At 28.2% G+C, this 13220-nt stretch overlaps 1 protein-coding gene across 4 annotated transcripts in view; it reads right to left on the bottom strand.

Moving 5' to 3' along the window:
- The window catches only part of LOC142326235 (lysosomal alpha-glucosidase-like), a 91293-nt gene that overhangs the window by 18478 nt on the left and 59595 nt on the right, over positions 1–13220 (bottom strand). For all 4 annotated transcript variants that reach the window (XM_075368542.1, XM_075368539.1, XM_075368540.1 and 1 more), the window contains exons 12-16: positions 12947–13098; positions 10990–11138; positions 8014–8098; positions 5219–5400; positions 2120–2208 (exon numbers count right to left, since the gene is read on the bottom strand). In XM_075368542.1, coding sequence (XP_075224657.1) covers positions 2120–2208; positions 5219–5400; positions 8014–8098; positions 10990–11138; positions 12947–13098 — 657 coding nt within the window. The remainder of the gene's footprint in view (positions 1–2119; positions 2209–5218; positions 5401–8013; positions 8099–10989; positions 11139–12946; positions 13099–13220) is intronic.

Genomic DNA, 13220 nt, shown 5'->3' with positions numbered 1-13220 from the left:
TCTATTTTTGTAACAATAGACTGCAGCACTAATTAATACAGTAATGTGTTTACATTACTGTATTAATGTACGAGTATACTTGGTAAAGCAGAAGCTGAAATCATAAATACACCAATTAATTTTCAATTTGTTACAAATAGCAACAAATGAAAAATACTCCCAACCAACTTATAAACAATTAATCTGGCAATGAATTCAAAAAAAGGAAAATCTAAAGAGAATTCAAAAGATATTATTTTTTAGTCTGGTTTTTCAGCAATTTCAGAATGAATAAAAGGCATTTAAAAGAAAGTGGTGAGAAACTTCAATCATGATAAAAATAAGAAAAAGACAGCCAAGAAATAACGTAAAAAGAATTACTACCATGCACGTACCTCTCTGAGATGTGAGAATGGTAGTATTTTTTTAATGGTCTTAAAAATAAGGAAAAAGATAATTACAAAGTAGAAACTAAAACTTTTAGGAATAAGAAAATGTGTTATCTTTAATTTTTATAAAACGTTTTCACTTTTTAATCAGTTTTCTAACTACTTTTCTTCAATTCAATGGGATTAACTCATATTTACGGCACAATATCCAATCCTAAGGTACAATGATTTAAAAATTTTAAATACTCAAATCGTGTATGAAAAAAAAATTTTTTCATTTAATTATTTAGACAAAATACCTAAGATGGCACCACTAAAGGAACTTAACCAAAAAAAAAACAATCAAAAGAATTATAGAAGTCAATTTACTTAGTGAAGAATGATGCTTGAACATAAAAATAATAATAAAAAAATATATAGGTAAATTTTTTTGAAGTACAATTGATCTTGAATACATAACAGAAAAGAAGTGAAAAAAAATAAATTAAATAGTAAAAAATATTTCTGTTTTTTTGGTTCCAAAAAACTTAATTTTAACAAATTTATAAATCTAGACTGTTTGCATCAGTCTCAGTTTAAGACATTTTATAATAATCATAGATAATAAAGAAAACATTAACCGAAATACGTCTCTCATACCTAAAAAGTTGCACAAAAAAATTTCTAATTTTAATTATAACATTTTGCAATGCTGTGTCAAGTTTTACACTAATTTATTTAAAGACTGAAAATAATAAGACTTTTATCACATTCTCTACCTGTTTTTAAATTTGTTTTTGTACAATACATTCATAGTAAAATAGATCTAGTTTAATTGTCTTAATAATTAGAGCTTTGGATTTCTAAATAGTACTATAACGTACATGCTGTATATTTAAATATTTACAAATACATATTAACATTTAATATAAGTATTGTGTAACATTTTACTTGCATTTAACTTATTACATATTTTCCTTTTTAGTTTAAGCACAGTGAGCAATATTATACTATGAATGTATTCATATACACTGAAAATCATATAATTAATGCTTCAGTACCTGCTATCCTATAAATCAGAATGATCTATTAACTGGCACTTTTTTACTGAGTATTTTTTTTATACCCAAGAAATTTCAGGAAAAAGAAAAAACATAATTTTCAGCAGATACGTATAAGTGATTGATTATTTCAGTAATTAAATTTATAAAACAAAGGAGATGAATCATAGGCAATTCAAAAATCTTGTAAACATTAAAATTCATTCCTATAAAGGTGAGATGTTATATGCAATAAATTCAACTGGTACAAACTCTGAAACAAGTAGAAATCTGGCATGCTTATTAAACTTGATGAAGAGACAAACACCTAGTTCACTTTTATTATAATAATGAAAACACACTGGCAATGTGATATAATCGCAAGAAGCAGTGAAAAATGGACAGTCTTCAAGTATTTGAAAAAATGTAATATTTTATTGGGAAAGAAATAATTGTTCCTGATTTGCTGAATCACTGCTGATTTTTTATTGATTTATAATTATAATTCACTGAATTTTTACTCATAAACATTAAGAACTCGTTACAGTAAAAAAAATTCCAACCATTATTTATTACTTTTCTATACTAATGGAATATCTTATTTATGTAAATAATTCAAACAATTCTCAGAGGCCAAAGAAAAAAGGAAATTAAAAAATAGGTAATACCCACATACTATGTAGTTTTAGTAACAAAAAAAAGTAAAATAACTAAAATAAATTACACACTTACCTATTGATTCACCATCATCCCAATACAGAATTCCATTAGCTTCACTTTTTTCATCAGGTGCCACTATTAAACCCATTCTATTTTTTCGACTATAAAAAGAAACAAAAAATTAATCAGTTTTTATATTTAATTTTAGAATCAATACGTAAGTAGTTTTTTCAAATAGATAAAACTGAATAATTAAATTTAAAGCTGATTATTAATATCAAGCAACATTAATTGGTCTGAGAAAAAGAAGAAGGGCATTTCATAAATAATGCACAATGTTTTGTTAAAGTCTTGAAAATCAGGAAGTGTGTTCATCACTCCACAAGTATGCATCATCATTTTCCAAATTTTAAAAATGGCCTTGGGAATTCTTTAAACATAGCTGCAACTTTTTTTACTTTTAAACAAATTGAATATCTTCACAGATTTTTACCTACATTGATTTTAAAAAGCACAGCTTAAAAGTATTTGTAAAGATGGTTCTTTAAAAAAACCACATATAAATGATTAAATTTTAAAGTATCTAGAGGCTTTATTTCAGGCTCTACACAATTTGGAAAAATCACATTTTTTTTAAACCTGGATTGCAAAATTATTATGCAAAATATTTAACACCAATTTTATTGAAATTTGGTGTGTTCCTTTATTATAACAAAAAGTTCTTTGAGGCAAAATCTGAAGGTCCTACGTATAAGTACTAAAAAAAAATTGTCTTTTTTTCATTATTTTGATAGTTATTGCTATTTTTACATCAATAATAATGTATTTTTTGATTTGCAACTGACGATATTGTGTGTGTTAAAAGTTGGCGCTGATTCCTTTAATAATTTAAGTCTTGATTTCTTATTATAAATATTTTATTGCGATTGAAATATTATATACATAAAACATTAATTGATGGAATATTATTGAAATATAACATTATTATAACTGTTTCATTATAATTGTAAATATTTCTGTACGTGAAATAACTGAATTGTTGAATTGGAAATGAACTAGTGTTGAACTGGGCACTGTTGTAGTGAAGAGCTTGTTTATATAATGTTAGTGGAGCTGCTGATTTGTCAGGAGCCAAGTGCATCTGAAAGGAGCTGAGTGAAGTGTACAGAACCAAATGAATTTGGTCGAAGTCAAAGATTTTTAAATTTACAAGTCCTATCTTATCTTATATATATATAAAAATGAATATTTGTATGTTTGTTTGTCTGTCCCGTATGCATTCCTATACCATTCATATGACTGTGATGAAACTTTGGCGAGTTGTTGTGTGCACGCTCGCAAACGTTTCCAAATTAGTCGGAACCTGCTAGGTGGCCCTGGGGTCAAGATAGGAAAATTGTATTTATGGTCTGATTTGGCTCATATTCAGAATATATATTAAATTAAGTGAAAAAAATATTTTTTGCAAAAAATGGATTCGCTAGGTGACGCTGGGGTTGAGATATTTAGAAAAATTGTATTTATGGACTGATATGGCTCATATTCAGAATATATTAGTTACGTGAAAAGAAAAATTGGCACTAGTGTCAATATTTATGAAACAAGCACACAAATATACAAATAGACTTTCTTCTTCCATATAAATAAAAAAGGCAATGTTCGTATGTATGTCCACTAAACACTAAAAAACTACTGGACAGAATTGCGCACAGGAAAAAGGGGGGAAAAATTGGAAAAGCGAAAAGAGAAAAGGGGGAAAATGTGGAAAAAGGGGAATGGCAAGAAAAGGATAAATTGAAAGGTTAAATTTTGTGAATTCCGTAATGCTCAGTTTTTTGTTTTATCAAACTTTTAATTGTGTTCATTTAATCTATATATACACTCAAATCTAGCAATAATGAAGCATTGCCAGGTCTGCAAGTATACATATAAAAATGAATTTTTGTTTGTCCCATATGTGTTCTTATATCATTCATCTGATTGCGATTAAACTTTGCAATCAAACAGACTTTCTCATTCTATATATATAAAAGACAATGTTTGTATATGTGTTCACTGTAAACTAAAAAACTACTGAACTGATTTATGTGTAGGAAAAAAGGTAAAAATGTGAAGAGGGTATAATGGAAAAAAGGAAAAGGTAAAAAGGGGAAAAATAAAAAACAGAAACAGGAAAGGGGGAAGGGGGAAATGGGAAAGGATAAATTTTTTGAAGTTCCATAATGTTCGGTTTTTTAATATTTTATCAAATTTTCAATTGTGTTCATTTAATCTATATATATATATATATATTACTCATATCTAGCAATAGCGAAGCATTGCTGGAACTGCTAGTATTAAATAAAAATTAAAGTTCAACAATTAAACAGTAATAACAAAAAGTGAATATGAGTATTTAAAAATTAAATGAGTAATTTAAATAACCCTGAGTCTTAACAGTGTGTAAAATTTATTAAAAAAACTTTTTCTCCCTTGAATTTTTCTTTAAAATGAACAATTATTTAATTATCAAAGGAGAAGAAAAATGGATATTTCTGCGATTTTTTTACATTTTCTGTAAAAAAAATTAAGCAGATCTTTTTCAACTGACACATAAGAAAATAATTGTTTTTGATGATATTCCAGAGGCATTAAAGCAAAAATTAGGATCATACAGAAAAAGTCAAACCTAAAACAAATACCAGTTGTACTATATGTAGAATCAACTTTTTTTTAGTGAAGTTAGTGACAGACAATGAAGAATATAACAATGGCAATGAGACTGGGTTGTTTTTCAGATTATTGGGGTCAGAATCTTTGGCAGAATATGATGGAATTCATAATTTAATAATCTATGACAGTATTTTCTGCTGATAAAACTAATGTGATATTAAAAAATTTTTTATATCTCCTCTCTTTGAAAGTACTCTTTTTAACTGGAAGCCTGCCAAATTAGAGCATTTTTTTCTGCTTTAGAAAGTTTTTATTAAATCTAAATTGTGAATCCCATTTAGATTAATACTTTCAAGTTTTGACAACAAGATTTATATTAAAATTAACCACTTGACACTTCTAATAAAACTACGGTTTTGCCTGATAACTATTCATACAGTAATTGAAAGTTGTAATTCTTTATAAAAACTACTTTTAGATTCCTGAACATTGTAGAACAAATAAAATTAACTGACGAACCTATCAGTAGTAGTATTGGCTGGATCTTGTGTTGGTATAATGTAGCCACCTCTTACCAACAATGGAATAGTATCAAGTGGGGCTGCAAAAGTAATATTTTCACCTGTATTAACAATTTCTTTCTTTGTATAATAATCAAACCATCTTGCTTTAGGTAAATAGCCCTTCACATAAGTCATTCCCTGAAATAAAAATTACAAAATAAACATTTAGGCAAAATTAACTTTATCAATGAACATACCATACGTATATAAACATAATTTTATTTTGACAACATGATAACATGAACATATTGCATGTAATCTTGTAAGCTGATTTTAGAATAATTACAAAAATAATCAATGTGCAAATAAATCCTTTCAGTCATTTTTGTAAGGTAGTGTGACAGGATCCAACCTGTAAATAAAGTCACCAGTAAATTCAAATGAAAAGAACAGGATGTGAATACACCAAGCGTGAGAATGTACCAGTTATGGTAACATAATGAATTACTGTAACAAAAAATTATTAATGTTCTCAAAACCCATCACAAACTTGACAGTTATCTGAAAATTATCATAACCAAATTATGCAATTGACTTATTCACTATTGATTAAGTTCTAGAACACTATCTTGAATTCATTCTATACATTTCCAGAAGATATACTATAATACATCTTCTGGAAATACATGTACAAGAAGTGTTATAACATTTGTACAATGGGTTTATAAAGTAACTATATGCCCATACAAACACAATTATATGTTCAGGAATTATATTCTGTGTGCTGAGTGTAATTTCTACTGCAAAGGTTGTTTGTTGATCCAGCGTTGTGTGCAGCACACAACTTTGGTTCTGCGAATCAGTCAGGCTCATGACCTTGAGATGAGTAAGTGTATCTGGTTCTTTGTTGTTCAGTGTGGGTTCATTGCCTCTGAACAATTGAGACTATATCTTTCTACATACTTCCCAAATGATATTAACTTTAGAATACATCTTCTAAGAGCATAAGTCTTCCATGAGCATGGTAAGTACATACAAACAATGAAAATCCAGTTTTCCATAAGATTTCCAGATAGACCAGTTCCTAATTGATATGATGTAAAAGTGCTAACTGAGAAATTAAGAGAGAAACGGGATCAGTAATGGACTATGAGCAAAGTGGTAGATCATCAGTACTTGAAGAAAAACTACAGACATAATCTGCTGCTATGTAACGTAGTCTCAATGAGTCCATGTAAAAGAGTACAACAATTCTAAAACCAATAAATAATACACAGAAAATGTATAACGTGTATTTAAAATATTCATATACTGATAGCATTGTTAAAAGTATAACTAAAGCTTATGATAATGATAAATATAAACCTGCATATAAAACAAATAACCATATAATAAAATATTTAAAAAAAACAATCATAAGATTCATATAATTTATACAATTTATGTGAAATTTATAAAATAAAATGTAATGATTGTGATCACATATATATAGGTAAAATTAATAGATCTTTTAAAGCCAGATTTCTTGAGAATTTTAGACACTATAAAAATAAAAAGTTGGGTTTCTCTAACGTTGCTGACCACCTCATTAATAATAAACATTCTATTTTTGATATAGAAACTAAAAAGGAAGTATTAGATATTAAAAAAGTTGATATAAAAAATAATAATAAAAATCTAGACATTTTGGAGAAATATTATACATATAAGTACAAAAAGAGATTCAACTTGATCAACTTGCAAACTCAGTATGAAGATGACACACTTATAAGGGCAGCAATAGATGGCAGCACATTTTTCAATAAAGATAATGATAATATATAAATTTTAATTATTTATACAGTACTATAGTATGGCTGGCCAAACAAGTAGTATATTTGTTTTTAACCTATTTAAATATATTTTATCATAATTTTATATATGTAACTTTTAATTTCAATAATTTTAATAGATATTAATTTTTAACATTTTTTATATATCTTTTAAAACATAAATTTGAAAATGTTTAAACTTTCAAATTTTTAATTTTTAAATCTTATATATTAAATTTTTTACCTATTACAAAAATATTTTAATTATAATTTTGAGTTTAATATATAATTTTGTAATAAACATTTTATAAAGAAGAATTACAACTGATGTGGGTTGCCATTAAAGTACCATTGTAGACATTATGAAAAAAATGACGTGAGCGTCATTTTACTTTAATTCTGTACTTGAGTGGATCAGGTTGAGTTACATTACAATAATATATATAGATATACATATTTACTTACAAACAACAATAAATTAATATTAGAACAAGGTAATTTGATATATGGAGAATGACTAATAAATTTTCCTTTTCTTACATAAGAACATAATAATTATTATTTTACTAAACTGTAAAATAATACTCAGGTCACAAAAAAAAGCATCTGAAATGAAAATTTATACAGAAAAGGGACAAATTTTTTTTCCATTGATAACCGATATGAATTACAGTTGACTGAAATAAATTATTATAGTAAAGTTTACAGCATCCATGAGTTAAATTGTGACATCTGTGCTAGCTAAGTAACTTACAGTTATTTGTAAGAATCATTCATATGACAATCTTAGAATGCTTCCCTTTGCCTAATTTTAGACAAATAAGATAACCAAAACAGTTTAAATCTCATGTAACAGAGGATATTGTTACCCAAGACTACTAGTTTTCAGCAAGATGACAACAGTTTATGATATAAACGATATATCGCTTTCATTCATAAAACTCATATTCAATAAACTGGATTTTCATATTTAAAAATCAAATACTTTGTTACAGCTTACCTCAGTTAATACTGGAATTATATGAAGTGCTGGACCCCAAAGAAATTGTTTATTAATGCTGTATGTTTGAACATCTGATGGAAATCTAAAAAATAAAATTGATTATTCTAACTGTGATATTCTATAATTCTGACTATATGATACTGTTATAAGGATTTAAATTAGCAATTCAAATCACATTATCACTGAAATTAACAGAAAACATAAATAAGACAAAGTGATTTTTTTAAAACTAAAGTAGAGAAACAATACCAGGAAGGAAATATATAATTGGACAAAAAACATATTTTACTGCAATATACAATTTTTTTTTTAAGAAAAACTGAAAAATAAATTAAAAAAGATATTAAAAGTAATATAATAAATAACTCAAAATAACAGCTTTTAGAATTTCTGAGCTCTAGAGAACAGACAACTGTTTCTGCATCTGTTTTGCTACTTCATTCCTCACAATTATTGCCACTGTATTTTTCCTTTCTTACTTTCAGAATAGAATATGGTAACTTTCCTATTCTTCATTTCACCCTGTCCTTCCCACCTTACTTTACTCACTCCTAATACATCCATTTTATTTATCTTCATTTCCCTCTTAAGGTTCTCTAACTTTCCACTCTGTAACAGTCTTGACATTCCAAGTTTCAATACGTAATCAATCCTTTAACTTCTTTTGATGCTTCTTCCAGAGATCCTAATGAGAAGCTACTTTAACTCTGGAACATTTAACAGAAGAAGCCGCCAGCATCATAGAGTAATGTAAGGAATTATCACTAAGATCTTTAATAAAGTGGTTTTCTGTTGTCTTCTGTATTCTAATACTGTTGACTTTCTGAAGAAATTCCTCTGTTTTTGGGGGTAAATCCCCATCCCCAGGGCAATAAAATTTTCTTTACTCAACACTGTTCATTCGCTCTCAGAGAAGGCCACTGGCATTTGTAATGGGGGGAATCCTTATACAGGAGTAACTCAGACCCTTCATTCATTAGCCACCTGACCTGCATATACCAGCAGTTATTAATATAAACAATCATTGCCCCCTCCCTACTATGGGAAGATGAATGAATCCCTTCATCAAATCTTAGACCTCAAAATAAATTCCTAGATTCTTCAGTATTTTTAGAGAATATAGAAATTGCAACATAAAAAATTCCAAAATAAAATTTACAAATAATGTAATTTTAAATTTGAGAAAGTACATTGTTTTTAGTGTAATGTATTATTTATGAGATGTTAAATAACAATTATATAACAAATTTGTTTATGGAAATAGATTAAAGTTAAACAAAAATGAGATAAATTCAAAAAGGATATTAAATGCAAATTAAATTTAAATGTGTTACTTATTTAAATGATCAGGTAAATTCTTGAGTCAATAAGCCAAAATTTCACACCCTTAATAAAAATGTAATAAAATCATTATAACCAAATTTTTTTAATTACGATAAAAGTAAAATAAATTTCTATTTGCCATGATAAAATAAGGTTGGTGAAAAATTTTTATTTTTGCACTCTAATAAAAAATAGGCACTTCAAATAAAGAAAGTTACAGAGATATTTAAAGAAAATATAAAAAAAGTTTAAAAGGTAAAAATTATGATGGTTTAGGGATGTTAAGGAAATGAAAAAAGAAAGATTACCTTTAAAAAATAGTTACAATTTGAGGATTACAGAAGACCGCATTTGACCAAGAGTCAAATGGATGGAAACAGAAATGTAAAAACTAGACAGATGTGATATTGGGAGCATGATTGATGAAAGATTCATCAAACAGTGAAGTTTATGGACAGAGGACATGGGGGATAGTCACTGAAAGCTTGATCCATGAAAACTTGGAAGAGGAAAACAGAAAATAATACAAAAATTTCACAGAAATATTTAAAAAAAAATTAAAAACAAATTTATATTGATAAAAGTGAATACTTTCATTGAGTTTATCACAAGACAATGAATGTTTTATCAATATGGAAAATTAATGTCACTAACATTTTTAGAGGTTAAAATATTTTTCCCAGTTTACAAAAATATCTCTGCAGGATTGAAGGGACCACACTATACAGTTAAAATAAAATCAAATAGTTAGCAAGATAATGATGCTAGCAGTTAATGATGTTAAAGAACAATTTAGATTCGGAGTAACAGTACAAGGTGAAAAGATAAAGATGCTACGATTTGCTGATGATATAGTAATTCTAGCCGAGAGTAAAAAGGATTTAGAAGAAACAATGAACGGTATAGATGAAGTCCTACGCAAGAACTATCGCATGAAAATAAACAAGAAGAAAACAAAAGTAATGAAATGTAGTAGAAATAACAAAGATGGACCACTGAATGTGAAAATAGGAGGAGAAAAGATTATGGAGGTAGAAGAATTTTGTTATTTGGGAAGTAGAATTACTAAAGATGGACGAAGCAGGAGCGATATAAAATGCCGAATAGCACAAGCTAAATGAGCCTTCAGTAAGAAATATAATTTGTTTACATCAAAAATTAATTTAAATGTCAGGAAAAGATTTTTGAAAGTATATGTTTGGAGTGTCGCTTTATATGGAAGTGAAACTTGGACAATCGGAGTATCTGAGAAGAAAAGATTAGAAGCTTTTGAAATGTGGTGCTATAGGAGAATGTTAAAAATCAGATGGGTGGATAAAGTGACAAATGAAGAGGTACTGCGGCAAATAGATGAAGAAAGAAGCATTTGGAAAAATATAGTTAAAAGAAGAGACAGACTTATAGGCCACATACTAAGGCATCCTGGAATAGTCGCTTTAATATTGGAAGGACAGGTAGAAGGGAAAAATTGTGTAGGCAGGCCACCTTTGGAATATGTAAAACAAATTGTTAGGGATGTAGGATGTAGAGGATATACTGAAATGAAACGACTAGCACTAGATAGGGAATCTTGGAGAGCTGCATCAAACCAGTCAAATGACTGAAGACAAAAAAAAAAAAAAAAAAAGCAAGATAAATGAAAATACCTACTCAAAAAACAAAGGTCGAGCAACAGTATCTCCTTTAATATGAGCTTGCCAAAATAATGAATATAAATATGGAAGAAGTCGATAACGAATTGTTAATGCTTTACGAGCTGAATCAATTACATCTTTTCCTAATGATGCTGGATCCTGTGCCTGAGAAAGTACAGAAAAAACAATACAAACATAAAAATGGAAAAAAACAAATTTATACATTAAAATATTAATATGCAGGATGTTCAACTTAAAAGAGCCTCTTTAACTCAACAGTTTATATTATGTATATTTTTCTTAAAATGAATACGTTGGCGAGATAAGATAAAATAATGTGGAAGATGTTGGTATGACTGGAATTGGAGTGGGAAGGGCTGTTTATTGCCTGTACAGCTGAGTACTCCAAGTCTGTATCAAGCATTGGCTTTTGAACAAAGTTGTTAAATGTGTTGTTGTTTGTTAAAATGTTGTTAATTGTTGAAGAACATGTATTCATGATGGAAACTTACTTAGAAACGAAATCTCATGTTGTGCCTCAGTGAAAGTTCAGGGAGAAATTTGAAAGAAGCACCTGTGAAAAGTAGTGTTAAAAAATTTTGTGAAACAGTTTCAGTGTTAGACCGGAAACATGCCTGACATAGGTTAGTTTGAACGACACAGGTCGTTCAGTACATTAAAGCGACAGTACATTAAGCGGTTACAATATCTCTTCATAAATCTTTGTGGATATTAATCCAGGAAAAGAACATTTCATTAGATTCAGCCCACACTGAAGTGAGGAGAATGCTGAAATGTTATCCACATCGAATGAAGGTTTTCCATGAGCTAACCAATGCTGATTATGTTAAAAGGGTTCACTACTGTCAATGATTCAAGAACTTCATTAGATGTAAAATTGGCATTTTAGATCAAGTGTTTTTCATAGATAAAGTGTGGTTTCACTTTGGTAGATATGTTAATTATCAGAAATACTAGATCTAGGGTACTGAAAACCCGTACATTTTCTTTGAATCTCCCCTATACCCGTATAAAATAGACATACAGTGTGCGGTTTCAAGGCAACAAATAATAGTACTCTTGTTTTTTAAAAAAAGCTGTGGATGCTGCTGTCTACCAAGAAATTATCCAACAGTTCATAGCCTTATGCAAGAGGATGAGTGTAACTGCTGGTTGCAACAGGATAGCACCACTTGCTGTCATACAGCTCACTCTACTATGATACTACAGAATTTTTTTGGTGGAAGAATCATTTCTAAAGGATTGTAGCAACATAGATCCCCTGATCTAACTAGTTCAGACCTTTTTCTGTGAAGTTTTTAAAAGAAATTGTTTATAGGAGCAATCCACACACCTTGCAGGAATTGAAGACAAACATTACCGATGCCATCCAGAAAATAGACACGGTACTGCTAAAACGAATAGCCAGGAACATGGTCAAGCATGTTGACAAGTGCATAGAAGTGGATGGTCATAATTTTCAACACCTTCTGTAAATTATTAAGTGTTTGTCAATAAAATATTATTTATAAAATAAACTACATGATGGGGGTCTCTTTTGAACACTCTCTATATTGAAATATATAAATATTCATGTTTGTGCATGTATGCAATACAGATATATAAGCATTAACACAACAAAGAAGACAAAATACAAAGTCTCAGATAATATAAAAGAAAGTAGAACAACTATTGAAATTGATATATGTTATACATAAAATAAGTAAAAATAGTACAAAGATGTGTAGTAATAGGTACTTATAAAGTTTACATAGAATCATAAAAGCATGAACAATATAAAAATTAACTCTACTGAAATCAACAAATTATGAGCAGATAAAAGTAATTAACTTGAGATAATTTTACCAGGTTACATTTAGAACTAAATATAAAGTTATATTTTAATTCTATAATACCAATTACAAATTATTTAATTAACTAAACATTCAATATATCAACTAAGGTATACTTACAACACAATCATTAGAATTATGAGTACGTGAGAAGGGATAAAATGCACCAAGTTGATACCATCTCTGACAAAGTGCAACTGTAGCATTTTTTTGAAAACCACAAATATCTGCTCCAATTAATGGTATACCAAACATATTCATGTTCAGAACATCTGAAAATAAAAATAAAACTCCTTTTAATCAAATCAATTTTATTTACATAATTTGTGAACAGTGTTTTACAAAATGAAAACAATAAACTTTTAAATATCCTTTTAAATATGTATATTATAAC

Source organism: Lycorma delicatula, chromosome 6, assembly GCF_047948215.1.
Source record: "Lycorma delicatula isolate Av1 chromosome 6, ASM4794821v1, whole genome shotgun sequence".
In the NCBI taxonomy this organism is placed as follows: domain Eukaryota; kingdom Metazoa; phylum Arthropoda; class Insecta; order Hemiptera; family Fulgoridae; genus Lycorma; species Lycorma delicatula.
This window is presented reverse-complemented; position numbering and strand designations above follow the sequence as displayed.